The following is a 26,823-nucleotide window of genomic DNA, read 5'->3' on the forward strand; positions in this document are numbered from 1 at the left end:
GATGCATTTTCAAGAGCAATAGCATAGCCTAGCAAGCTAAGCGGAAATTCCTCCTGAAAAATTCTATTTCGGGGTTTTATCAGTGTCTTACTGACCTTGGGCAAGTCACTTAGCTTCTATGTATCAATTTTTAATCTGTAAGACAGAAGTGATATCACAAACTTTCCCCATGGGCTTGCCATAAGAGAACAAAAAAGAGAACAATCCGTTGAAATGACAGGCAGGCTTTCTGAGGCTGGAGCAACAAACAGTGCTTAAAGCTTAAAGCCTGAAATCTCTGAAACGTATTTTCTTAAAATCCCTCCCTCTGGTAAATAGGTACCCCAAAGAAACCAAAAAGGGAGACTATAGCCGAAATGTTTTTAGGTCTCTAGCGGACTGGTCTTAGAGTTGGAATTAAGATTCAGCATCTTGTATCTGATCAAATGTTCTCGTGCCGAAAAACACTGCCTCATAAGATAATTAAAGAATTTCTGTCACCTCTCTCTCTTTCTCTCGATACAATTGATAGGAGCTTTTTTCGTGCCATCCATTTTTGACCAACCAGATTTGCTCATGGTTCTATCTGAAAATTGAGAATAATATTTACTACATTAAATGTTCTGACCAAGTAAATTTTTCACTGAGAAAGAAGTTTAAAGGTAAATAAGCAACACGCTTTGCTCATTTCTGTGCACTTACACTATCTCTGGCATATAGTTCAGCAGCTGTTATAGGCCCACCTTATCTCTCTTTTGGGGGAAGTTCAAATGAATATTTCACAACTACCTGATACACCTAAGCCATAATGCTAAATGCTACGGTGAATAATACATGGTCCCTGGCCTTATACACCCATTGCTGGGGCTTACCTAATTCTGAAACCACGTTTGTCCTCATCTGAAGTGAAGGCACCAGAGACAACCTCAAAATTGACCTAAGGCATCAAATATTTTTCTATACAGGGACTTAGGCAGCCACCCCAAAAAATCCCATGGCATCGGATCTATTGAGATTATAGATGTGAACACACTTTGAAAAGTTAAAAACACCATACAAAAATAAAGTCATAGTTACTGTTGCCATCGAGTCAATTCCGACCCATAGCAGCCCTATAGGATAGAATACAACTGCCCTGTCGGGTTTCCAGGGAGCAGCTGGTGGATTCAAATTGCGGACCTTTTGGTTTGCAGCTGTATCACTTAACCGCTGTGCCACCATGGCTTCTAAAGTCATGATGAGAACACATAAAAGCATGATGGCATTTTCATCGTGTTTTGGGAGTGGACAACCCTGGAAACGCTATGATGGTCTCTGTCTAAACACCTTCCATCACATGACAAGTTTTGGATACAGACACAACTACTTAACCCTGGAGTCCATAGTCCCTGGTGAGGTCCATTTGTACTAAATTTGAAAAGATACTCTAATGATGATGACAATAAGGGGGATAGTGCCTTCAGCCTTCATTTGGGCACTGATTCTTGTAAATTTCTTAAGTCACTGTGTTTTCCAGTAACACCTTTTTGATCAACCACAATGGAGCAAGATATTCTTCTTGAAGAATCATTTTTCAACAGAGTTAACATAAGAATCATATAGCCTCCTTATGAAATTAATTTGGCATTGTTTTTGAGGTGCGCAACATCTTGGCAACTGCTTTGGTTTAAAACTCTATGTGATTTGGAAAAAGCACGTTTCAGAATGTTTAATTCAGCGATACAAAAGGCACTAATGAAATATGCATGTATGAATTTTATATCATATTAGTTCCCGCTTTCTTGAAATCTGAATAAAAGCCAAACATCTGGATTACGTTTGAAAAGCCTGAATTTCCAATTTTCAGAGAGATTCAATCTATTTTGACATTGCACACTTAGCTTTAACGTTCACAGCGTGCTATTAACATTACTTGCAATTGTGGAAAAAAAAGTCCAGATTTAAACGAACTTGGTGCCTCCTAATGCTAAAAATATAGATATATTTGAAATGGCTGCTGCTACACAGCCATACACGTTCATAGTTTAGGCTTCATCAGCATTTCCATTATAAATACTTGCATTGAAGGCCTGTAATTCAGCTATAAAGATAAGCTTGTAAGTTCTCCTATGATTGTCTATTAAGACAATGAACAGCAGCTCAAGTATCACTTAGTTTGAGAAACTATTCATTGATTCAGTGTTTTCTGAAGGCCTCAAATATTCAAGGTCCTCCATGGTTGACCAAAAAAGGCATAGCCTTCATATCTTGAGTTTATTCTTCAAATTTACAAGACAAATAAATAGATTTCTGTTTTTGCAGACATTTGAGTGCATAGTTTTTGGCAGCTAGAGTAAAGGCAAGTGAATATTTATGGTCATACTGTAGGAAAATAAATACGGAGAGCAATGCTTTATCTCATTTCATTATCATAGTTTTTTTTAGGCCATGGCTAGTCAATCGAGTTGTAGGGATAGGGCAGGAAGAAGTACTCTGTCTACACAAGAGATCACAGGGAAGACTGAAAAATTCAGTGCATTTGAAGTTTGCATGATAGCAAGCCTTTTGTGGACTTTAATTTACTACATTTAAATTTCACTGGATTTCTTGTATCATATGTTAGGTGAATCTCACTCTTACTGTATGTGGAGAACAGCTAACGTCGGAAGTTTTCCATTTCTTGTCTTCTTAATACTATTTTGCTTCATTTTTTAAAAAAAGTTTTAAATTATGTAGACATGCCCAGTTAAATGAAAATAGCTGTTTTGGAGTTGTTTTATTTAGGTTAGGGGATGAAAATACAAAAGAGATGATATTTTTAAAAAGGAAAACTGAGTTACGGTACATTAATTGCTACTCTTCATGTCTCTTTTCCATTCTACATTGCATACTCTAAAAGAAATTACGTGACTGCCTAACTATTCTTACTCTGTGCTGACATGACATCACGACAGTCCTGATATGGTACATCGTAACAAAACCGTAATTAGGGTAGTCATGACGTATAATGGAAATGATCCACATCGTCACTGAAGTGCACTGGAAAGCACAGAAAACCCATCAAGATGTGTAGAGTTAGCAAACTATGGCGTTTCATAGCATGAAGGAGAGCTTACCATTATGCCCACACTGCTGGCAAAAAGGATTATAGGACATTTCTTAGGTGTCTGTTGGAGAAAGGTCTGTATTTATAGCAGGAAATTTTTGTGAGTAGCATTTGTGAAGTTTATGTCTTTGAAAAAAAAAATCTATAGGAAGGACCTTGTTGAAAAATGGGTGTAACTGCATATATCCTGCAATAGAACTCTCTTATGTTTATCAAGTAAAAAGACCTGAAAGATATCATTCAATACCTCAGACTCAATGAAATGCCTCTCTAAAGTAGTATGGATTGAAGATTGATTGAAAATTTTTAGTTAACCTTGCCCCTTCTTTTGGTTCTCTATGTCCTTACTTGAGTTTAGATTTTATTGCTTACATTTTATGTGGTTGTATCTTTGCTCTGTTGTTCTTTCAGGTTTCTGAAACTGTGGGAAACTCATATCCAGGTTTTGTTCCAGCAAGTGACAGCTTCACCTCTACTTGGTGTTTTTCAGCCTTGTGTTTTCAGTTTTCTCCAGAATAATGTGATTGTTATGGCTGGTTGTTGCAAATGTAGGCCCAAACAAAAGAACTCAGCTTTTTTAAAACAGAGAGGAGCTTTAGACTCTATTGCCTAGGCCAGTCCTCATCCAATGTCCCATTATCCAATAAAATATCCCAACCAGGTAGACTTCTCATCTCTGCCTAAACACCTCAGGTGCATGGGAATTCATTCTCTCCCATGCTTTGTATGAACTCATGTTTCAGCCGTTGATCCCAAGCCTGACTTCTGAAGTCAGATGAAAACAATTAATTTTTTAATGTAAAACGTCTCCAGATATTCCATAGCTTGCTGATATGTCATTCCCTCTCTTCCATCACCTCCAAATCTTATTTTCCTCTTGGCTGAGTACGTGTAGCTCCTTCAATAGCTTGCCCCTTACAGAGGTGTTGAGTCTTTTCCCTTCCTTGAGTGCTCTCCTTTGGCATGTAATTCATTGTCTAGGTCCCTTTTGGAAAATAGAACTCAACCAGAACCAAGAATCCAGGTTTGGGGCTAGCAGATCACAGTCAAACTGATACATTTATTAGCTTTCTTATTTTTGACCCTTTATCTCAATACAACCCGAAATACATGTTTGCTTTTCTTAGGCTCTGTATTTCCATTGTCTGTTGATTCATACTGAAGCCTAGTCACTTCCATTGTTTTTTTTTTTTTTTTTCCCCACTTTGTATGTTTAATTGACATTGCTCTTGTAATTTTTCTGTTGAGAGATCAAATTTTTTTATTACACTTTAGATGAAGGTTTACAGAACAAACTAGTTTCTCATTAAACAATTAGTACACATACTGTTTTATGACAATGGCTAACAACTCCACGACACGTCAGCACTCCTTCTTCTCAACCTTGGGCTCCCTATTACCAGCTTTCCTGTCCCCTCCTGCCTTCTAGTCCTTGCCCCTGGGCTGGCGTGCCCCTTTAGTCTTGTTTTGTTTTATGGGCTTTTTTTTATAAGCTTTGGCTGAAGGGTGAACCTCGGGAGAGACTTCATTACTGAGCTAAAAGAGTGTCCCATACACTCAGGGTTTCTCTAGTCTCTATCAGGCCAGCAATTCTGGTCCTTCTTTCGCTTCCATTCTTAATTCAGAGTTTTTTTTTTTTTGAGGTGGGGGAGGTGATAGAAAAGGGTTCAGTAATTAACTGCATTATCAAGTATGAAAATGTGTATTTCTCCTCCTTTGATTTGATCTATTATGCCAACCTGTCTTGTTCCCTTTAAAGTCTAATATTATCATCTCAAATAGAGTTGTGAAGTAGTTGCCTGCAGATTCAGATCCTGCTCAGAAGACATAGTTTGGCCTGTACAGTGTTAAAAAGTTGTAATGCAACATTTAAAAAATATTAGATTCCACATAAAAATATGTATTTATGGCTTCTCTTAAAAAATACACCTGGCCATACTGAAACCGTATTCCTGCATGAAAACAGTTGGTAGAACTAAGGGCTGGTTGCCCCTTTTAGGTGGGGCACGTTCTCTCTGATCTCTCTCATCATCCACAGTCCACACTACTCCCTCTTGTCTCACTGAGACAAGAGATCTAATTTTGGTAGTCATCACATTTATGCATTGTTTTTATTTTAGTAGAGAAAATATTTTTATTTTTTCCTGATAGTAGTAATAATTAGACTATGACAGATAGAAGACTTATCCTTTCCCAAATCAACTCCTTTACATTACCTGTTAGGTAGTGGTGTGCTGGAACTGGCTAGTCCTAGCTTGTGAGAGCCAATTGTTAAACATTAAGGAATTTCTCGAGCAGTAACAACTATTGGTAGTTTAGAATCTGCTACGGTGGGAGTATTTATACCAGGAAAATCAGCAAACACTACAAGTCAGGGATTTTTAATTTCTCCAGAGAGCCTGTTTCCTAGCATACCATTAACTATAAGAATTTGAATTTATGCTCTCGGAGCTAAAATATTTATTATTCTTTATTGATAAATGAGATTAGTATAATCTGGTAATCTGAAAAACATGCCATATGCATGTTTTACTTATTCATGCCATTAGTAAAAACACTGAATAAGACTGGGCCAAAGAAGAGCCCTTTGGCCTAATTAAAAAAAAAAATTTTTTTTTTTTTTTGTTTTTTGGCCTAATAGTATCCATTAAAGCAGTTACCTTTACATATGGCTGTTCAACAGGTTCTCAGCAAAACTCCCTGTGCTTCTATGCTTCTAAGTGATTGCACCCATCTGCTTACTTCATGCTTATGAAAATCTAATGGAAGCACATAGACCTGATCCAGAAATTCACATCCTTGCTGTAGGGATTTAAGTCATTGGATTTTGGGTGTATGTTCTTAGCAATTTAATTATGCTTAAAATCTGGTTAGTAGTGTAGTAAATAACTGGTATTACTACAAAATTGCATTGAGAAGGTAACAGGATTGAATTTCTACCCAAGTTGACACTCAATTAAAATTTCCATATATCCAGTGAGTTAGCCAGTTCTTGGCCAGAAAACTAGAGTAAATGCCTTCGTACTAAGCCGATCACTTCAAAACAGGCAACATTTCTCATAAAGCAAAATCAGATCTCAATCAATCAACTAAAACTTGTGTTTGGCTTATCAAATACAGATCAAAAGCATCCATGATATTTCTTCCTTCAATTCCTCTATTTATTATTGACACTGGAGGAAAAAATAACACATTAAAATCTCCTTACTGAATTACTGTCCTAAACCAATAGAGCCATGGGGCTTGTTCAGCTAAAAGCCACAACAGACTTTGTAATGCAGTGATGTAATCTTGGCTTTGTGTCATTTATATTCAAGCTAAAAAAAACAATTTTCCTGAATAGACAGGCTGACAACAATATTGTTCAGTGTGGGTTTTTATTTGGATTGTTTCCAAATGGTTCACATGCCTTCACAGTAACACATCATGCCTGCTTACATTTTTTTTTTTTTTTTGCCTGAATTCCAAAGTTTTCCCCTTTTACTAGCTTTCTATTTTTCTTTTAAGGTCTCAGTTATGTTTGTAAAACTAACCAGCTCCACCACAAAATTAGGATGTATCTTGCAGAGTGCATTCATTTTACTTTTTGCATATTTTTCCCGAGGTCATGTCAAGGTTAGTTTGAATTCCATCCTACATTAAGACTTCTTTCACAGCTATTTAGCTCGGCAGCCTACTCCCCGCTGGGGTCTGCCCCTTGGGCACGTCAAAGCTTCAGACCTGACAAATCACACACAGATGAAGCTGTACAGTTTTTTAAACAGTTTCATCAGTAACTTTTTTTTTCTTTTTCACTATTCTCCTTCGTGTTGAGATTTTTTTTTTCCCTCTGAATTACCATTTCAGGAGTGTTGATTTCTATTTGAGACAGTTTGTTATTACATCAGAGTTGCAAACTAGCGATACTATTTATTTTCGAGTAAATTATACTAATAGCCTTCTAGTCACCAAGGCTACAGACAGACAGACCATTCCTGACTAGTGTGACTGTAATTGCATTATTAGATTTGGAAAGGTGAGCATATCATAGAGTCTACCGGAATCAGAGGAAAAAAAAAAAAAGCCATAACGATGATACCAGTTTATCACATATTATAAGTTGAGCCTGGAAATATTTCTCAAATGGATAGTAATATGCTCTTATCAGTATTTTGCAAATTGTGAAACTAATAGTACAACTCCATTTCCTGTTTAATTGATGAAGTTAAAAAGCTTGGTTGCTAATGAGTGTATTAGCAAACAGTGTTCCCTTCACAGGCGTAAGTAGATCTGGATTTTTAAAAGCAGCTTACTGCCGTTATTTTTATAGGATGAAAAATACTGACTGCCACAAAACTGCTAGATCAACTGAAGAAATGGTGTAATAATTGCTGTACAGCCATTTTGGCAATGTCAGACGACCAGATTATACTTCACTAGTTCCTACTCTAGAAAATAGTTTATTTTCTTTCGCAAACCATAGGCTTTTTAGTACATTTTCAATCAGGACAAGCAACACCTCAAGATCTTAACTGCAGACTAAGCAGAAAACTTAGAAATGAGGGAAAAAATAATATTTGAATGATCCTTCTCGTCTCTATTCTCTTTTACAGTTAGCTCAGCATGAAAGTACCCAATGAAGGGCTCTATGAAAAGTTGGTTGGTTGAAAACTAATTAAAGACATGTCTAAATAGAAAACGAAAAGAAAAGGGGATCAAAGGCATTACGTTAGGTGTCAGGATGTTTGTTGTTTGGGGACTTTTTTTTTCTCCCAATTTTTGTAATTCTATTCCAGAAAAAAAAGCTAAATTCTAAAACTGTCTACTTTTTTGCTGTAATTCCATATTTGCATTATTTTTGCAATAAGATACATGTCAACACACAAACATCTTGAAATCATTTCAGCATTGGCACATTAACACATTATGGTGAAAAGAGAGGCTTGTGCTTTTCACGCAGCGCATTTCAGTCTTCAATTAATGTGAAAGTACTACAATGCCTATGCAACTTCTCTTGCCTAGTGGTGCACCATTTATCATTGCAGTTTTACATTGACCTTGACACCCACTTCATTAGAATAAAGATTGTCTACCATTTAGGTTACATTGTTCCTCTGCACAGAGACCCCATGCAAATTTCTGTTCAGATAGAAGAGCTGCGAGGCTGTCAGAGGTCATCTGCATTAAATGATTGCAGCTATTTTCCAACTGCTTCTTTTCATTCTACTCAATTCAGGCTAGGAGGATCAATCAAGTCCTCTCCCTGAAACAGTGGGACTGCTGGGAATATAACTGTTTTTGGTAGTAGTGGGTATGCCCTAAACAATATAAATATTTAATATAAACTCATTAAAGGCCGTGCAAAAGCTTCAGAAAGATATCAAATTTGTAGAAAAATACAAGGGCCTGGAGAACCTTTTTATAAAATAACTCATATAATAATGATCAATTTCATAATTTTATAGGGTATGATCACAATAGTTCTTGAACTTAGGGAATCTTTTCTGTAGGAGACTTTTTTCTCTCCCTTGGGAGAAGGCCAGGACAGGCTGACTTAGTGTTACATGAAATTAACATGAAAGTATTTAGTTACTGGTGTTTTTATTTTTGTCCTATAACAACAAATTCTGCTCTGGCTATATTTATTAATAAAGGCTTAGGTATTTGTTATGTAAAAGAAACGATTGGGGGAATAAGTTGCCAGGTCTCCTACTTAAGTTTTCTGAGTGATATAATTGGAATTAAATTATTAATGGGAGATACTTTAAAAAAGATGGTTTTATGATCTTCTATTAGGGAATTTGCAATTCATTTTAATATTTGTAGTTTGATTTATATTAAAGATAATGCAATCTATGTCCAATTAACAATACATGGCCAATGTAATGTGATTTCCAGATCATGCAAATGGATAAGCTAGAAGAGGGGGGAAAACTCAATTCTTAACCTCAGATGTAATTTGCTGTGTGGGTTCTGGCAATTTTAAATGACATCGCACTTTTTAATTTTTCCAAAGGCTCAGCAGCAAATTTATCCCAATCAAGAAAGCCTATTATTAATTTACAAGGACAATTGTAGGAGTCTTTATAATTTCTCTGTGCAATTATTCACCATAAATTGCTAATGGTAAAATACAAGGAGTTTGCAAGGAGTAACGACTACTATTTGTCTTGAGTTTGAACCCTCTTCTTTATCTTGAACATCTTCCCCAAGCGTTGGTGACATTGGTTCCAGGTGAAACATCACGTGCGTCGTGAGATGCCGGACGCTGGTGTTCTGAAAAAGAGGGCAGCACAAGAGCTGCTGTGAAGGCGAGACTGGCCCCTGGCAGATTCCTGCACTCGGCATGTATAGCCGAGCTGTGGACCCTGGACTTTTGTATAAAAAGACTCTTTGTTCACCATTGAATGGCATTAGGCATGGACTTGCTGAGGGGCCACCATGAAGCCTCGCATGAGGAGGGCAAACACTAGCCAGAAAACACAATGCAAGAGTCATGGACAAACACATCACTGCATTTTTGTGCAAAAATGTGTATTTTCACACGTAATTTTGCCAGTAGTTGGGTGTTTGGGCATTTTCCTAGCATATGTTTTCTTGTCGGTAGACTAGGATAGATTTTATTTTCTCGGTGTATTCTACCTATCCAGCCATCTCTGTATGACTATATGTGTCTGTCTATCATATGCGTATGGAGGGAAAGAGGTGATGCTTATATACACAGCTATTTGTTGTATTACTTTGCGTCAGGAAAGATATGCAAACTTGTCATTACAATAACTAGATCGTTTTTCTTGTTTTAATTTTCCTAACATGAACCCAGTTAAACGCAATATGGTGCAAGATGTGAATACTCAAACCCTGATGACACAGAGTCCGACGGCCCCTTTCTAATAATGGAGAAAATGCTGTGTTTTAATTCTTGTGTTTCTCGTAGCCAAAGCTTCACTCTCCGTTCAGCAATGTCTGGTCTCTTTTCAGCATAACCAACAGAAGCACCATACAAAAGTCTTACAATGGATGTCTTAATCTCTCTGTGTGCTTTTAGAGCATTATTTTGAATTCCATCATGCTGCCTTTTTTCTTTCCTCTTCTGAAGTTTTATTACAACAGCAGAATTCCCAGGGAGCTTTGAGGGCAAGGTTCACATAATATAGCCCTGAAGTTTTGCTTAGGTGGAATCCATCCCCCAATCCTGGCCAGCTTTTGATGCTCTTTCTATTTCAAAAAGATTCACTGGGTAGAGTCTTACAGCATTAGCTGTAGATAGTTTATTTTTTATTTTTTTATTTACTAGACAGTGAGCATCTACAACTCTTTCATGATGCTTTCTTTCTCTGACCTCTCAGTGACAAGGCATCTTGTTCTTTAACATTGAGGGAGGCAGAAAAATGCTTGAGTTGCTCAATGTGTGCGTTCTATACCAGTTTCAAAATGGCTTATTCTTCTGGTTTCCATGGTGACAATTAACACTGTTTCAAGGCATTGTTCCAGTCTCCATTTGGGCAGAATTTTCGGTGTGATTTTTAACAAAAAAAAAAAAAAAGAAAGAAAGAAAAAGGTTGGTGGGGGGGGATCCTTTAGCGTAACTGTCAAAAAAAGTTATCTCAATCAAGACTTCATGCATTTCTGAGTATATTTATTGAGAAATCCCTGTTTTTGCTGGCTTTGTTTTATAATTCAGTTTTAGCATTTTGCTTTTAAAAAGTAAGCACTGAATTAGAATTTTTCTAAAAACTTCTTCAGTTCTTAGTTAAAACAGTAAACTTGTGTTCATGGTTATCTTTAATTCTTTTTCTAACATATATATTATATATATCTTATATTTGCATATGCCATATGTAAATGTAATATATATATATGATATGTGGTATTTAGAAAAGGAATAGCCTGTGTCTTTAATTTAGATCATTCACAAGATCTATTAGGAGGCTTCATTAGTCAAAATTGAATTGGCCAAGCAAATACACTCAATAATGTAAATATGCCCTTTCAATAGAGTATATTTTATTTTTGGCTAGACAGGCCCACAGCAGGTGCTGTGGAGAAATTAAATACTGGATGCTTATTTACCTTAGCACTCAGGAAAAGCCATCTGACTTTAACTTTGCTAATCTCATTTTGGCTATTGAAGAGTAGTCTATATCATAACATCCCCAGACTATAGGACACAATGGGGCAGTCTTTGCTCACTTACTGCTGTGGGTGGAATGAATATGAAGATTAAATTATCTTCTCACCACAGGATGAAGTAGCCCTACTTGATAGGATGGCCAAGAACTGACAGAGCTGGCAGTTGATTCTCCCCCTCTAATGTTTCTGGAAAGATGTTGGAGAGAGAAGAGCAGAAACTATTAGCATCAACAAAAACATAACTCTGGTGACATTATTACGTACACAGCTTTAAGCCCTAAATCATATCAGATTCAACCACCAGGGTGCTTCAAAAATTAAAATAAATATTTGCACCTTAAATTACATGACATTCTAGTGCCTTTCATTCACATACCAGTACATCTAACAATTAACTGGATTCTCTTAGCTTTTGTAGTTTGAAGGCATTGTCCATCAATCACGTCTTTCGTCAAGCTGTTTATACAGTAGGTTACATGGTGACAAAGACAGAGCATACGTAAAGACAAGCTTTTTAAATTTAATAACCTTTTCTAATAGCTGTTGCAGTAACTATTTGTACCACATTTCACAGAGAAAATTATTTTATTATGTCGAAAATTAAATTAATTGCTTTTTATATTTTTATTATTACAAGACTATCATTTTTATGGGACACATCTAAACTGTTTTCTCTCTTGGCTGATCTGCTGTGTAGGAGCCATTCAAAGTTGGGGTTAAGAAGGGGGATGAGCATGTCACAAGTACAAATGATAACTGGTCAAGGCTGCTCCCAGGTGGCACGGCCAGAGGACTCCCTCTGTCCATTAATTCATGTGGCATAAGTAAAGGGTTTGGAAGGGATTCTTCTGCCTGCCTGCAATATTGGTTCCCCTGGTATTATGTCAAAGTCTTACAGAATTAATTATGTAAATCTTTATCAGCTATATCATTTTTAGATGGAAATCTGATTACATAAAGCAGATCGTCCTCTCCTCCAATCATCACTCTGACAAATAAAACAGTATCTGTATTTCTAGAATTCTCGTTGAGTGTTGAGTCCAGAAAACTTGAGTGGACAGTCTGGTTCCTAAGTGTTGGAGTAATGTGGTCCTAGTAATTGCCTGCTATTAGGAAACACAATCAGAATTTCCCATGTATCACCAGCCAAATTCTGAAAGAGCTCTAAAGCAACCGTTGATTTTTTTCATTATGCATATTCATGCAATTTTGGATACTCTGACACCCTGATCAACATTCATTAATAATATGAAATGCTTTAAATCACCTCATTTAAAACATTTTGTTCTGTGAGCCACAAATGACTAACATTTGGAGAAGTTTACATAATACAAATGATGTGCATGTTTAGTGTAAATGAAAGATTAAAATATGAAACTAAAAGTATGCAAACATATGCATGCAAATGCTGAAGATCTATTAACCGAAACTGATTTCACACCTTCTTTTCTTTTAAGCTGCTTCCAATTGTATTTTAGCTTGGGATTTTATGTAATATCATATTTATAAGCTGAATAAAATCACCCCAGGTGGTAGAGCATGCTTTGAACTTGCTGATTTAGCCTAAACAATAGCTTTCCTTATTATATCTAATAAGATGCTTATCTTAGCTCGTTTAGTGCAAAGGGCAATGCTACCAAGGCCCGGAGTGACCTAGTTTTGTACCCTAAGTAAAGAAGTTTTGGGATTGCCATTATCTTTTGGAAATGTGCTAAAAATGTAAAATATGATTAATATTTTTAACCAGAATCTAGTTTTTCTACTCAGAGGTGTTTTTATGTATACATTTTAAAAATACAGCTACAGTAATTTATAGCCATTCATAATATAGAACTTTCTAAGTATAAGCCCATTGCCATCAAGTTGATTCCAACTCATAGTGACACTATAGGACAAAGTAGAACTGCCCCACAGGGTTTCCATGGAGCAGCTGGTGGATTCGAACTGCTGACCTTTTGGTTAGCAGCCGAGCTCTTCACCACTGTGCCACCAGGTTATCCAAATACAATTATTTGAAGAGAATCACCATAATAACTGTCATATTAAATGCAATTACATTATCTCTAGGAAAACATCTTTTAGGACAGACTCAATTGGCAGTTTGTCAGAATACAATGTACATTGGGGGTGAGGGTTCTGTAGTCAGCTTTGATGATTGGGGACATTTTACAGTAATCAATAAAGAAGTATAGATTAGTAACCTAACCATTCCCAAAGCACTAGTTTTCTTTTTTCTCTTTATGTGGACCTCTTCCCCCAGGTTTCCACAGAGTTTTTAATTAAAAGAAAAATGAAAACAAAATGTTAACTGGGAATTCACTGGACTTATAGGATAAGAAGATGGTCACATCAGCTTTAAAGATAATTTTATTTGTTCTACTTTGAGACTGGTCCTTTGGAAGCATTGATAAGAGGTGGCAGCACTCTGGAGCCAAATGTTTAGCTAACAAAATTAACTGTAATAGTAAATCTTTCTAGGCCAGATATTTTCCTGTTTGGAATAATTTAAAGATCAACTATGCTAGTAAAACTTTAAAAAAGCATAAATCTTAGTCAACTAACTGCAATATCTCAAATGTTTGTGTATGTGTATATTATATATATCATAGTGTTTAAACTGTTTTTGGCAATATTCCGCAACTACTCAGGGCACTTAAGTTTAGCTCCCTCCTAAATTTCATCGGAAACAAAGACTTTTAACACTCTACAGTCAAAGATTTTCTAAGAAATCCTGTCTTCCTAAAGATATCTTTTTCTGTCTTCTCGTTTTAGCGATACAGTGTGGAAATGTCCATCAGGCACCCGAAAAAGACGGAGCTGCTTAGTAAGGTTGAAGCTTTGAAGAAAGGTGGCGTTTTACTACCAAATGATCTCCTTGAAAAAGTGGATTCAATTAATGAAAAATGGGAACTGCTTGGGGTATTTGCATTTTTATTACTGTTTATAGGTTGTGTGTACATTTTTTGTGTAGTGAAGTACTCTATCTGTCTGATTTCTAATTTGAGGCACAAATATCTCTCTCTTTCAATTCACTACCTACATTTCAAACAAGCTATTCATGCTATTATGGGGGGAAACACTGCTTTTCTCCTTCTGTTGATTTTTTTTTTTATTCTGAGCTTGTCTCCTCTCAGATTTTAATAATTTTGGTTCTTTAATACATAAAAATGTAAGTAAAATATGCCATGTATTATAGGTATGCACCAAGTCAACTATAATATAGTATATCTGATATACACTGACTGTCATGCTTGAATGAATGTTAATAGAATTTATTCTGAAGGTACATGTTAGAGACATCCACTGTTTAACTATTTACTGTCCCCTTAAGATGAAAAGTGGGGTTGTCACTACATTTTTCAAGTCACACTAAAGCCGCCAAAACAAAGATGCAAATTTGACCCAAATCTGAATTGCAGAATTAAATCAGCCTCTGTTTTGTGCCTCAATTTCCAGCTCACTTTTAACAAAAGCCAAAAAAAAAAAAAAAGTTTCATGTAATTCATTTCACGCAATGATGGGCTGGGTCTCAGCCAAAGATTGAGATGCAAGAATCTGGCAAAAAGGGAATATAGAGATTCTGTTACCCAGAGACCAGGATGGCACTGTGCAGGAGACAGTACTGTCCTTTTGTTGGAAGACAGCTGAGAGAGAGAGGTTACACTATATTTTTTCATCAACTTCTCTCCTAAATGGCCTTCACTTCAAGGGTAAGCAAAATTTGTCAATTTCCTAAATGATTAACTATAACAGTTTAGCATAGGTGGTGGTAGTTATGGAGCATAATTTTGCATGCTTTCCATTTTCTGCCTTAAAAAATGATACTTCTAAAATATTTTGAATAAAAAGCTCTCCATGTACCTTGATGTCTTAGAGGAACACCAGCACTCAATTTATGCCGTGTTTAATCTAGGTGATTAAAAAACTGCAATTCAAGTCCTTGCTTTCTCAACTAAATTCGCTACACTCTGCAGTTGAGCAGAGTAACTTAAACTGTTAAGAGTTTTTACTTTGACCTATTCTTACATTAGTTTCTAATAGTAATGAGTGGCACTCACCTTTTAACATTGTGATTTAAATCAGAACCTACTAAATCTGAGAGCATTCATTGATCTCATACAGGAGAAACGTGGTGAGGGTATGGTAATATTTTAAAAGGTTGTTTACTAAAGAGATGAGACCTTTAAGTGTTTAACAGATGAAACCGTCTGTTTCCATTATATTTTAATGTTTTTAAAGCTAATTTGATAAATAACTAATAATAGTCTTTTCTGAAAATCATTTACAATATGTCATGTATATTGATTGCTACGTCAAAAATTTTAAATCAACTTTATATTAAAGAAAAGAAATAGCATATTTAGTTATCTTTTATGAGCCAGCTCTCTTAAAAATGGTTGCCATTTTGACAAAAATGCCATCCATACACAATATGCAGAATTTTATAATGATTTTCGGGGAGAGCAGGGGTGGAGGCGAGATTTTAATGAAACCTGTACCACACTACCACCACCAGGCATACTGTTTTAATTGGCATGATTATATTTTAATTGGCATGAAAAAAAAATCAAAGACAAGGATTTTAACTTCTAACAATAGTAAAATAGAGGGATATGGTTTTTAATATTACTTTCATCTAAGGTGAACAGTGTGGAATGGAAATACATTAGAATGAAATGTCAGTGGTGCGTACAGTTTAATCTGGGAAATTTTGTCCCCTGTGCTGCATATCACTCTGTCTCAATTGCATATTAAACAACCCTATCAAGGCAGGCATTGGCATCTGCTGTGCTGACACAAATTGTGAATTAAATGAAATTGATGTCCTCTGTCGTATATTTATGAAGACGGACCATTCTCTGAAGTATTCTGTTTATGAAGAATTTATGATTGCAAACTGTTCCAGAACAAAAAAGTGGCAATAAATTCTTTTTTGTGACCCTACCCTCCAAGGGCATTGATTTCACCTCCTGCTGCTACTTTTGTTACAGCATAAAAACAATAGCTAAATCTGGATTCCACTGAGGGTCTTCAAATTATCAATATTTGCACCGTGAAAATACAAGGGTGTTGCCAGGAAAGACTATCTTTCTATTATGATCTCGCAAAGATACTCTTTACAAAACACCACCCAGCAAATGAATGTCTATTGACTTCATTTTTGTGTGTATTTTAAAGCTTATTTTTGTACGTTTAATTCATCATTATAGGTTAAATCCTATTGATTCTCCAAAGACGGTGTTTTCAACCAAAAAAAAAAAAAGGCCTCGCTCACAATGCCCCACACGTCATTGTGGTTAATCTAAGTAGGCTTCTAGCATAGTGGATCTGAAATTATTTTAACACGTTTTAGAAAGTCTACCATCCACAAATGCAAAGTAGGAAGAATTGTGGGGTTGAGCAATTTCCAAGCCAGGTAAAATCCGCGGCACCATTACAGAGACTACCCTTTTTAAAATCCCTAGGTCATAGATTTTTGGGGAATCACATTTCATAAAACAGAAAAGGAATTTAACACTCCACGCACAATCAACTCTTGGCCTCTTTAGTATATTGATTCAACTCAGATTTCTATCTCCTGAAAATTTTATGCAGAGGATCTTTTTTTTACTGTAAACTCCTGTCCTGAGACTTCAAATGAATTTTTATCCGTAACCATCGATGAACTTTGGGGCCAAATCTCCTTTCTGTTAAAAGAAAGTAAAAGTGAATGAGGTCTTCCTAAGCCCCCAGTGGTAGTTAGAACAACACACGCTGGCTGAGAATTTGAATCTCAAATACGAAGAGCTGATCTAGATTGAATATCTGTAGTGAGGTGGCAAGTACAGCTGGACACCTTCCCAGTGGCTCTTATTATCAACCAAACTGTGAAGTGTTTCTGTTACCTAAGCTAATCTCTGTTTTTTGTTTTGTTTTGTTGTTGTTGTTGTTTTTCAATCGGCTGCATTAGAAAACCCTAGGGGAGAAGATCCAGGACACAATGGCAGGGCACAGTGGGTCTGGTCCACGTGACCTGCTGTCTCCTGAAAGCGGAAGCCTGGTAAGGCAGCTGGAGGTCAGGATCAAAGAGCTGAAAGGGTGGCTAAGAGATACAGAGCTTTTCATCTTCAATTCCTGCCTGAGACAAGAAAAAGAAGGAACAATGAATACTGAGAAACAACTGCAATACTTTAAGGTAATAAAAAAACAATCAAAGTTGATAAAAAGCTTTCTTTATGGTAGGGATGAAATATTTATCAAGTACATAAAGCATTATACCCATGTATCTATGTATCACTGTGCACTTAAATGTTCCCTTGAATTTATAGACACCCTCTGCATTTCTTACATGGCAACGTCTTTGTGTCTATAAAGATGAACGTTAACCATAGCAAACACACATTGTATAGGGCAAATCTCTGTTGCTTATGTGTTTTGTGCAACGCCTGTTGAGGAGGACCCTGATAAATTAAAATCAAACCAGCAACAGTAAAGATTACTGGGGACCTTGAAAGACAGACCGAAACACTCTATAAATAACTTGGCTGAAAATACTTCCATAAATTGATATGATAAAAGCACATAATTTAATTGAAGGCCGTTAATGTTCACAAAAGGAAACATAATTTTTTACATAAGAAAGAATCAACTATTTATGGAGGGGAGAAAGTCAAAGTCATCCCAATGTTACAATGTTCATTATTTAGAATAATGGCAATCTTATCAACAGAGCTGCATATGTGTTCACGGTGTGTCCACCAAGAAGAAAGGTTATTCCCAGGTTTGTTTCCATTGTTTACACAATATCTATTCAAAAGCAGTTTTAGTTTTAATGTTTTCCCTCACTGCCCAAGCTAAGCCCCTACTGTTTAAATCCTGCTATAAATGCAGTGATTATTTAAGCTCTGACTAATGTTAGCCTATATGAGGCTTTGGGGTTGTAGAATATGAAGGTAGCAGGAAACCTTCTGGCATGTAAGGTCTTAAAGAGGAGAAAGAAGAAAACCAAGAAGGAAACAACCTCTTGGGGCTAAGCAACCATTTCTCCTCAAAGGCTTCTGGGTCCAGGTTTTATTCATCCCACCTCTGCAGTGCAGTCATCCAATAGTCTATCAGCAAATTTAGTCACATGGGTCCTTCTTCCAGACAGGCAGGCTCAGCTTGCTCACCTGCATAACCAAAGAGGAGGCATCTTAATTGTAAGTCCATGGTACTTACCAAGAAACTGTCCGCGTTAACCAAAGAAGTTCCTGTAGAGTTGCTAACGATTCATGACGAACCCGTGTGTGTCAGAATAGAACTATGCTCCGTAGGGTTTTCAACAGCTGATTTTGCAGATGTAGATTGCCAGGACTTTCTTCCAAGGCACCTCTGGGTGGACTAGAACTTCTGACCTTTCATTTAGCAAATGAACACTTTGACCATTTGCACCATCCAGGGACTCTGTTTACATTAAAAAAACACCTACAAATGCTTTTGGTTGAAAACCTCCTCTTCTGCCGCTGAATTAATACGATCAAACTAAAAGTTAAATGAAAATATCTTGTCAGGGCAAATGGATTTTACTATTTAAAATTGAATATCCAAATGCTTTGCTATTTCATCCCTATTCAACTCACCCTAACCCCCACTGTAGGGAGATGGCGTCTTCAGAGATTTACCTCTGTGTTATTTTAACTTAACATGTACCTTGCAAAGCATCTTGACAATTAGCAGACTGGAAGCTTTGAAGTATGTTTTTTTTCTCCATTGCATCTTTATTGCAGCTTTAATGAATTTGCTAATGGCACCAGCTTTGATATTAGATCAAATCCCAGGGCAGCTGTGTGACCTTGGTAATATTTCATGTCTAGTCCTTTGGTACCTCAATTTCTTCATCTATAAAATGGGATGCTAATAGTACTTATCTCACAGGATTGTAAATTAATATTCATAAAGCTCTTATTAGTTCTACTTTTTACAGTGGTACATTCATAAGGGATAGAAATCTCGCAACATTGTAAGTCCAAAGACGTTACATAATAATAATTTGAAGCAAAAACAGAAAGTTTGTTATTACAATGATTTATCAACCTCCCTCCCTACCTACCAACCTGTTTCGTAGATATATATTTGAAAGTTACTTTTTTTCCACATTTGCTATCGCTATAAATGAAAGCTCGACGGCACTGGGTTCTGGGGTTATAAATGAAAGCAGGGGCAGTTCTGCATTCATTTTCTTGTTGCTTCCGAAGGCCATTAGCTTTATGCTTTGAAGTTGTACAGTGACATTAACATTGTTTTCAGCTAAGTCTTAGCAACAAGTTTAAACAGGTGGGAGGGAGAGAGGCGGGGAAGGAGGAAGAGAGAGAGCAAGTGTGAGTGTGCACAGAGGCTTCCAGGGCATTAGGGGATTCCTGGGAGGCAGAGTAATAGGCTGAAGTAGCACAAACACCTTCTAGCCACTAGGGGAATACTCACTACTACGCCTAACATTGTTTACCAAGTGCACCTTAACCGAAAAACACGCCAAACCCATTGCCGTTGAGTCGATTCCAACTTATAGCGATTCTGTGAGACAGAGTAGAACTGCCCCATGAGGTTTCCAAAGAGCAGCTGGTGGATTCAAGCTGTCGGCCTTTTGGTTAGCAGCTGAACGTTTAACCACTATGCCTGCCTGACAATAATCCTAGAACTTTTTATATCAAAAGTATAAGACCATCGCATGCTTTTTGTTATTTTATCTATGTTTTTCAAAGACATACTGTTTATTTCGTTTAGAACATTTTTATGTTTTTAGTGTCACTATTTCTCAGACTAACTGATCTTATTCCCCACTTTAATTTATTTAAAAAAATATATAATAAGCAAAATTAATCTCATACCCTAAAAATAGGTAAGACCTTAACAGTTAATCTACTCCATGTGGTTCCCTCCACCCCATTTCATTCCCTGCTTTCCTCACCTAACATAATCATAATCCTGAACACTGTTGTCATTATTCCTTTTTTTTTTCTTTTATAGGAAAGAATATTTTTTGTTGTAGTTGTTTTTAACTTTATTAAAAAGGTAATCATGCTGTGTGTTACCTTTTAGGATTTCCTTTTTTTATTTGATATTTTAATGCTGAGATTCATTCCTATTGTTGAGTGTGACTATATTTATTTGTTTTGACAGCTGTATAATATTCCATTGTGAGTATACACATGTACATATCTCTCAGTGCTAATAGCAATGCTATGAGGTTACTGTTAGTATCCTGACTTTGTAGATAGGGGAAAGGAGGCACAGGGAGGTTAAGTTTTATGTGACCAAAGATGCATATAATGGGTGGTAGAGCTGAGGTTCAAATTCAGGGCTGTCTGACTCTAAAGTCCAGCCTCTGAAGTGCTATACATAATTGACATTTGCTGACATTTACTGAGTGTCCTTCCATGCCAGAGACTCAGAGAAAAAACAGGGCCGAAGCGCATTTCACTGTTGCTTCATGGTAGATTTATCAATCACTGTCTTCAACAATTTAGTCAGAATAACAAACAGCTTTAGCTATTGAAGATTTCGGTAGGTAAAAATTTTTTATTTTGCATTTTTGTACTGTGTCAGTGTGAACTTCTTTGCCATGTATCTATCGTCTTCTAAGTCGAAACTTTTCAAAATTGTTGAAATGATGGAGCCTTGATGACTTTTCTTTATGACCTGAAGTTTTGACGTTTAGGAGTTTGGCTGGATAAGTTAAGGAGTTCTATCATGATAGCACTTTGTTGTTGTTGTTGTTTTAAAGAAAACTTCAGGCATGTCTCTTAGGAATTCTAGGCCTTTCCTTTGAATGTCTCTCCTAGGCAGAATTTTAAATATTTCTTAACTGTTCATTTTTTAGTATTTAGCATATGATTAATTAAGACTTCTGTGTATTACCGCTGCTACTAAGAAGCATTGGAAGAATGAAACAAAAATGTTTATACCCAGTGGCCATTGAGTCTGTTCTGACTTATGGCAACCCCATGTGTGTCAGAGTAGAACTGTGCTTCATAGGGTTTTCAGTGGCTGATTTTTCAGAAGTAGATCACCAGGCCTTTCTTTCTGGGCACCTCTGAATGGACTCAAACCTCCAACCTTTCAGTTAGCAGCCAAGTGTGTTAACTCTTTGCCCCTCTCAATGTTTATAACCAGTCGAATTCATAATTGGCAGTAAGAATCTACAGAATAAAAATGGTTACTTATCACAAGTCAAAAATACAAAGATACCCTACCCTGTTTTTCTAAGTCATAGAACAACTCAGATAGAAGAGTTCAAAGAACCTTTGTGTGTAGGAATTCCCTTGCCATGCTCTACCTTTTCTTGTAGGTTCTCAAAAGTCTTGTGCTGTCATTGGTCATACAGAAGGAGACAGAATTTAGCTTTATGATTCTCTACTTTCTAAAATCTTAGACTTTTAATGGAACTGACTCCTTTCATATGACACCCAGAGTAATGATGGATAAGCCACAGTGCGCTACCCAGGAGAGCAGGGAGTAAGGGGGCTGCAGATAAAAAGGAAAACCCATCACTTTGTAGGTGTTTCCTTTTTATAACTTGGTCTGGGATGAAAGAAAGGATCAGGATCTTAACTTTTCAGAAAAAAGAAGAAATTATGGAATGTTTGCTTTCTCTTTAAGGCAGTAAGTATGTTAAATGCAGGATTAGACACAAGGGAAAATTGTACTGGAGAAGAAAAGCAGTAAAGCCCAGCAACAGAGGAGAACCATGAAGGTGGGAATCTAAGAGCCGTGGAGCAGAAATGCAAAATTGACTGTGGCAACAAAATGCCAGAAATTGCATCAGCAAGTTCACCAGGTTCCAGCTGGCCAAGGGCCCATCAGAGCGGTGTGTGCCGCTTCAATGCCATTGGTTGGAAAGCACTAGTTTTAAGGATGACCCTTCAGAGAGAAAAGAAAATAACTACTTAATTATGTGTTCCTTGTATCCCATAACCAAATTCATTATTCTAAAGACTCAGATTGGGGAGAAATTATTCATTACCAGTTAAAGGATGCTGCAGCACTGGCCTCTGCCCAGAAGCAGCCTCAGAAGGGCAAGTTTAGACCTGCTACTGCAGAGGCTCTGTCATCAAAAAGGTGAATGAATGGAATCAATTTGGTAACCTCTTCAATGATTAATGCCCCCTATTTGCTCTGCAATTTAAATTTGACCAGGCACTTTTACCCATGTTGTTATGCTTAAACCTCACACAAAATTATATAAGTTGAAAATTGTAATCACCTTATTATGTACTTTATGAATGAAGAACTTCAGAAAAGTTAACATGAGTTGTTTGAATTCACACAGCTGCCAGCGTCTGAGACAGCTAAAGCTATGGTCTTTGGGTTCAGATTCCAAAACTCTTGCTATCCTGTCATTCACAGACCCTTCAAAATAAACATTTAAATTTTTACTCTAAGTCAGGGATTGGCAACTATTTTCTGTAAGGGTCAGATAATATAGTCTCTATCACAGTTACTCAACTCTGCCATTATACTGCAAATGCAGGGCTTCGAACTTGTTCTGCCCGGTTCAGTCATGGCGGACAAAGTGAAACCTGAACAGACCCGAATTTTTTAAAATGTTGGGGAACTGGAAAGGTAACCTGAACAGGACAAACTATGGATCAAAGCCTTGCTAGAAACTTAATCTCCTTCTTAGAAAACAAGGACAGCGGACATGTTGCACAGCAACCAAATCTCTTGACTGGCAGATTCAGAAACAGCAGGGCCCTGCTCAAAGATGGCGGCTGACCCCACCACTTTGAATGTTTGTGACTCGCCACAGTTCTGGCAGTAATCCAATCTCTCGCATCAGGCTCCTGAAAGGGCTCACTATGCCTCTTCCAAGTCTCCCATTCCAGGGCTTTGGTCTGTAATTTTTCCCATTCCAGTTATCATTCTGCTTTACCCAAATTTTAAAAATTTAGGTCTGTTCCAGTTTTGCATCGTCGGCTGTGACTGAACCGGTTAGAACTGCCTCAGAGGCCTGCGCAAAAGCAACCACAGACAATACATAAGTGAGTAAATGTAGCTGTGTTCAATAAAACTTTATTTACAAAAATAGGCAGCCAGATTTTACCTGGAGTTTTCCTGAGCCTCCTCTAAAATTACAAAAATTATCATAAACATGAGAATGGCTACTGTCAGCATTTCCTTTGAGGAAAGGAGACAATACTAGAATTGCATTAGGAAGAAAAAATAGTTATTTTAATAATTGTGACAATAGCAGCTAACACTTGTTAAGAGCTCATGAGGTGGGAGGCACAGTTTTTAAATGCTTCCTTCATTTGTGTATTTAATCCTCATCACAATCCTCAGAAAGCTGCTATTATCCCCTACATATAGAAGGATCCCTGGTGGCACAGTGGTTAAGTGTTCAGCAGTTTGAATCCCCTAGCCATTCCTTCGAAACCCTATGAGACAGTTCTACTCTGTCCTATATGGTCCTTAGGAGTCGTAATCAACTCGACGGCAGTGGGTAAGTAAGGTAAATGTACAGATGGGAGCCCCTGGGTTGTTCAAATGGTTGAGCACTTGACTACTAGCTGGAGAGTCAGTGGTTTGAACCCACCCAAAGGTGCCTCAGAAGACAGGCCTGGCAATCTGCTTCACAAAGGTCACAACCTTGAAAACCCAATGGAGCAGTTTTACTCTGCACACATGGGGTTGCCATGAGCCGAAATCAACTTGACAGCAACTAACAAAAACACGATAATATTTAGATGAGAAGGTCACTGGGTAGCACAGTTTGCACTCATCTACTACTCTTAAAGGTTGATGGTTTGAACCCACCCAGAAGTGCCTCAGAAGAAAGGCCTGGCAATCTGCTTCTGTAAAGTTTATAGCTAAGAAAACTCTATGGAGCAGTTTTACTCTGTTTAACACATGGGGTCACTATGAGTCAGAATTGACTTGCTGGCAACAGGTTTTTTGCTTTCATGTATAGATGAGAAAACTAAGTTGAGAAAAGCTGAAATAATTTACTGAAGGTCACACAGTTTGTAAATAGTAGAGCCAATAGACGAACCTAGAAAGTCTGTTCCAGAATCTGCCGCCATTCTGTAGACCCAGCTGTCCCCAGTCAAAGACCTATTGCTGGAAAGAGAAAGAGACATCAGCTGGCTTCCATGTTCTATTGTTCTTCATCCCATTTCTGCGTACTTGACAGCCAGCCAGAGGTAGTCAGCAAGTCAGTGTTTTAAATCTTGGAAATTAAAATTTATACAGTAGGGCCTTTAAAAGGATCTCAAATTAACTATGAAATGTGCAGCAGTACCAAATAATTACTCTGGAAAAGAAAATCACTAAGGCACTTCTGAAAAATAGATAAGTACAAGAGCTAAACACAGTTCACGTGCATTAAGAAATATTTCCCCAAATATCAACACTTAACTTTCCCAGAAATAAAAATAAGACCAATCTAGCCAAGATTTCTAGGGGGAATTTCCCAGGTCTGCTATACCCATTGTCATTGAGTCGATTCCAACTCATATCGACCCTATACCAACCTCAAATGGCACCATAAAAAATCACAATGCCTGTGAACCATCCCCCCAAAACAAAACAAAACAACACATTTTAAAGGAGATTAGGTTGAAAGACAGGAGAGAATATTTTGGAAGTTTTGAGATATGAGAAAGGAGTCTAGGGTTCCTACAGGTGCCAGGATCATCCCTGTTGTTGTGTCCTGGAGCCATTACAAATTTGCAATGATGCTGTTGGCAAAGCTGCAAACAAAGAATTACGGTAATTCAAGCTGGCTGTAACAAAAACATGCAAAACACTTTCAAAATCAACTGAAGTCAGGCAGGATTTAATCCTTTCTGTATGTCTTAGATGAATCTTTTTAAAAGATATTATATTAACTATGTATGTTCTTCATAAGAAAACCCTGAATTCAGTTTTTATTGGATTCCCTTTTCCCCATACTCCAACCCCCCCCAACCATATATAAAAAACCCATCGCCTAAACACTTCTTTGGACATAATTTTAAGTAATTGGATACAATCCAGACTGCCTTGTTAAAAAAATTGGCTGGGTTAAGGTTGAAATTCAAAGATAGATTTAACTAAATGCTATTCACATTGCCATCTGGGATGGTAGGAAGACCCATAGGACATTTTTCCATGCAGTCTCAGTGCAACCTTCTAAAGTAAATGAGTATGGGACCAAAAAGGCCCAATTCCCTCTGGATCACACCTGTTATTAGAAGAAGATGCTGAATGTCTCCTAGGAAGTGGGAGATTCTGCACCTGATTTGAGGATGCAAAGATATCTCCATGTGCTCATTTCCTTTGTTTTATTTGCATTATTGCCATCAGATAAACCAGCTTTATCGACATCAAGGGCTGCCATATTCATTGAGAAAGACAGGAAGAGATCTTACCTGTCTTTGTTTCATTGCCGCCTTGAAAGCCAGACTGGACTGCATTTGAGCTGTGAAGCCAGAGCGATGTTCATTACTTCATTCTCACTTTGTTACCTTTTAAATGAGGGTCTAATTGTACACATACACACATACACACTTTTTAAATAGAGTAATAATATAGAGGAAAAATTACCTCATCCTTAATTACTTAAATGTTATTTTCTTTGTTAATAAATTCAAATAAGGAAGAAACTGGGAGACAGAATTGCGAAGGTGGCTCCATGGTCTCCACGTTAGTAAGCGTCGGACTGGACCAGAGTGCATCTGGTCCAACATAATGTGGAGACTTAAGCATGTGAATTCAAGATGCACGGGTTTATCCTGGCTCTACCTCTTTCTAATCCATGATCTTCCATAAAGCCCCTGGTAACTTGTCTAAAAAATGTGAACAATAACAGTATCTACCTCATAGAGTGGTTATGGGTATGAAATAAGAATATATGCAAACTGATTAAAGTAGGGTCTGCATAGCAAGAGCTCAATGTATTTTAGTTATCAGCATTATACTTACTATGTCATTAACCCACCTTTTTAGAAAAGTGTTTATATTTAATACAGCAGGGTTATGTGGTTAGCAATGGTAATAGTGGTTAAGAGCTACGAGTGCTAATCAAAAGGTCAGCAGTTCTAATCCACCAGGCACTCCCTGGAAACTCTATAGGGCAGTACTACTCCAATACAGCAGGGTTATAGTAAAAAAATAAAGCAAATTCTTTGGAATTTTAATTAGTTTTAGAAGAGTTGTTTGGTCTATAAAAAAAAAAAATTTTTTTTTTTTTGAATTGTCTATTGGTTGGATCATCTTTTTTTTTTTTTTTCTTCCACCTTCTAGGTAAAATCACAAGATTTTTTTCTTCCCTCCCAAGACTAGAAAAAAGGGAGGTAATTCACACCCCTCCTAAGCTTGCCCTCTGAGCTACAAAAAGAGACAGATCTTTTGGGTGCGGAAAACCAGGTCCAGGATTATTAAGGACAGGTCTCTACATTAGGACTACTTTTCAGCTTTTGAACAAGACAGCAAGCCAGTTACTTGGAGTCCATTTTCTTTTCCACCTTCTGTCTCTCTGTCCTTTTGTAAGCACTCCTTTTGTCTTCAGCATGTTTCTCCCAGATTATTGCCTTACTTAAAAAGTGTGTGTGCAATTAGACCCTCACTTAAGGGGAGAAACAAACTTTCTCTTTTTTTAATGTTCATATTGAATTGTTAATAATATTTCATAACTTTACTATTGCATTTTT

The 26,823-nt window shown here is 37.0% G+C and overlaps 1 protein-coding gene across 3 annotated transcripts in view; it reads left to right on the forward strand.

The window, feature by feature from the left end:
- AKAP6 (A-kinase anchoring protein 6) overlaps positions 1-26,823 on the forward strand; it is a 607,892-nt gene that overhangs the window by 516,742 nt on the left and 64,327 nt on the right. For all 3 annotated transcript variants that reach the window (XM_049897582.1, XM_049897583.1, XM_049897584.1), the window contains exons 10-11: positions 13,949-14,095; positions 17,127-17,351. In XM_049897582.1, coding sequence (XP_049753539.1) covers positions 13,949-14,095; positions 17,127-17,351 — 372 coding nt within the window. The remainder of the gene's footprint in view (positions 1-13,948; positions 14,096-17,126; positions 17,352-26,823) is intronic.

This window comes from Elephas maximus, chromosome 10 (genome assembly GCF_024166365.1).
Source record: "Elephas maximus indicus isolate mEleMax1 chromosome 10, mEleMax1 primary haplotype, whole genome shotgun sequence".
In the NCBI taxonomy this organism is placed as follows: domain Eukaryota; kingdom Metazoa; phylum Chordata; class Mammalia; order Proboscidea; family Elephantidae; genus Elephas; species Elephas maximus.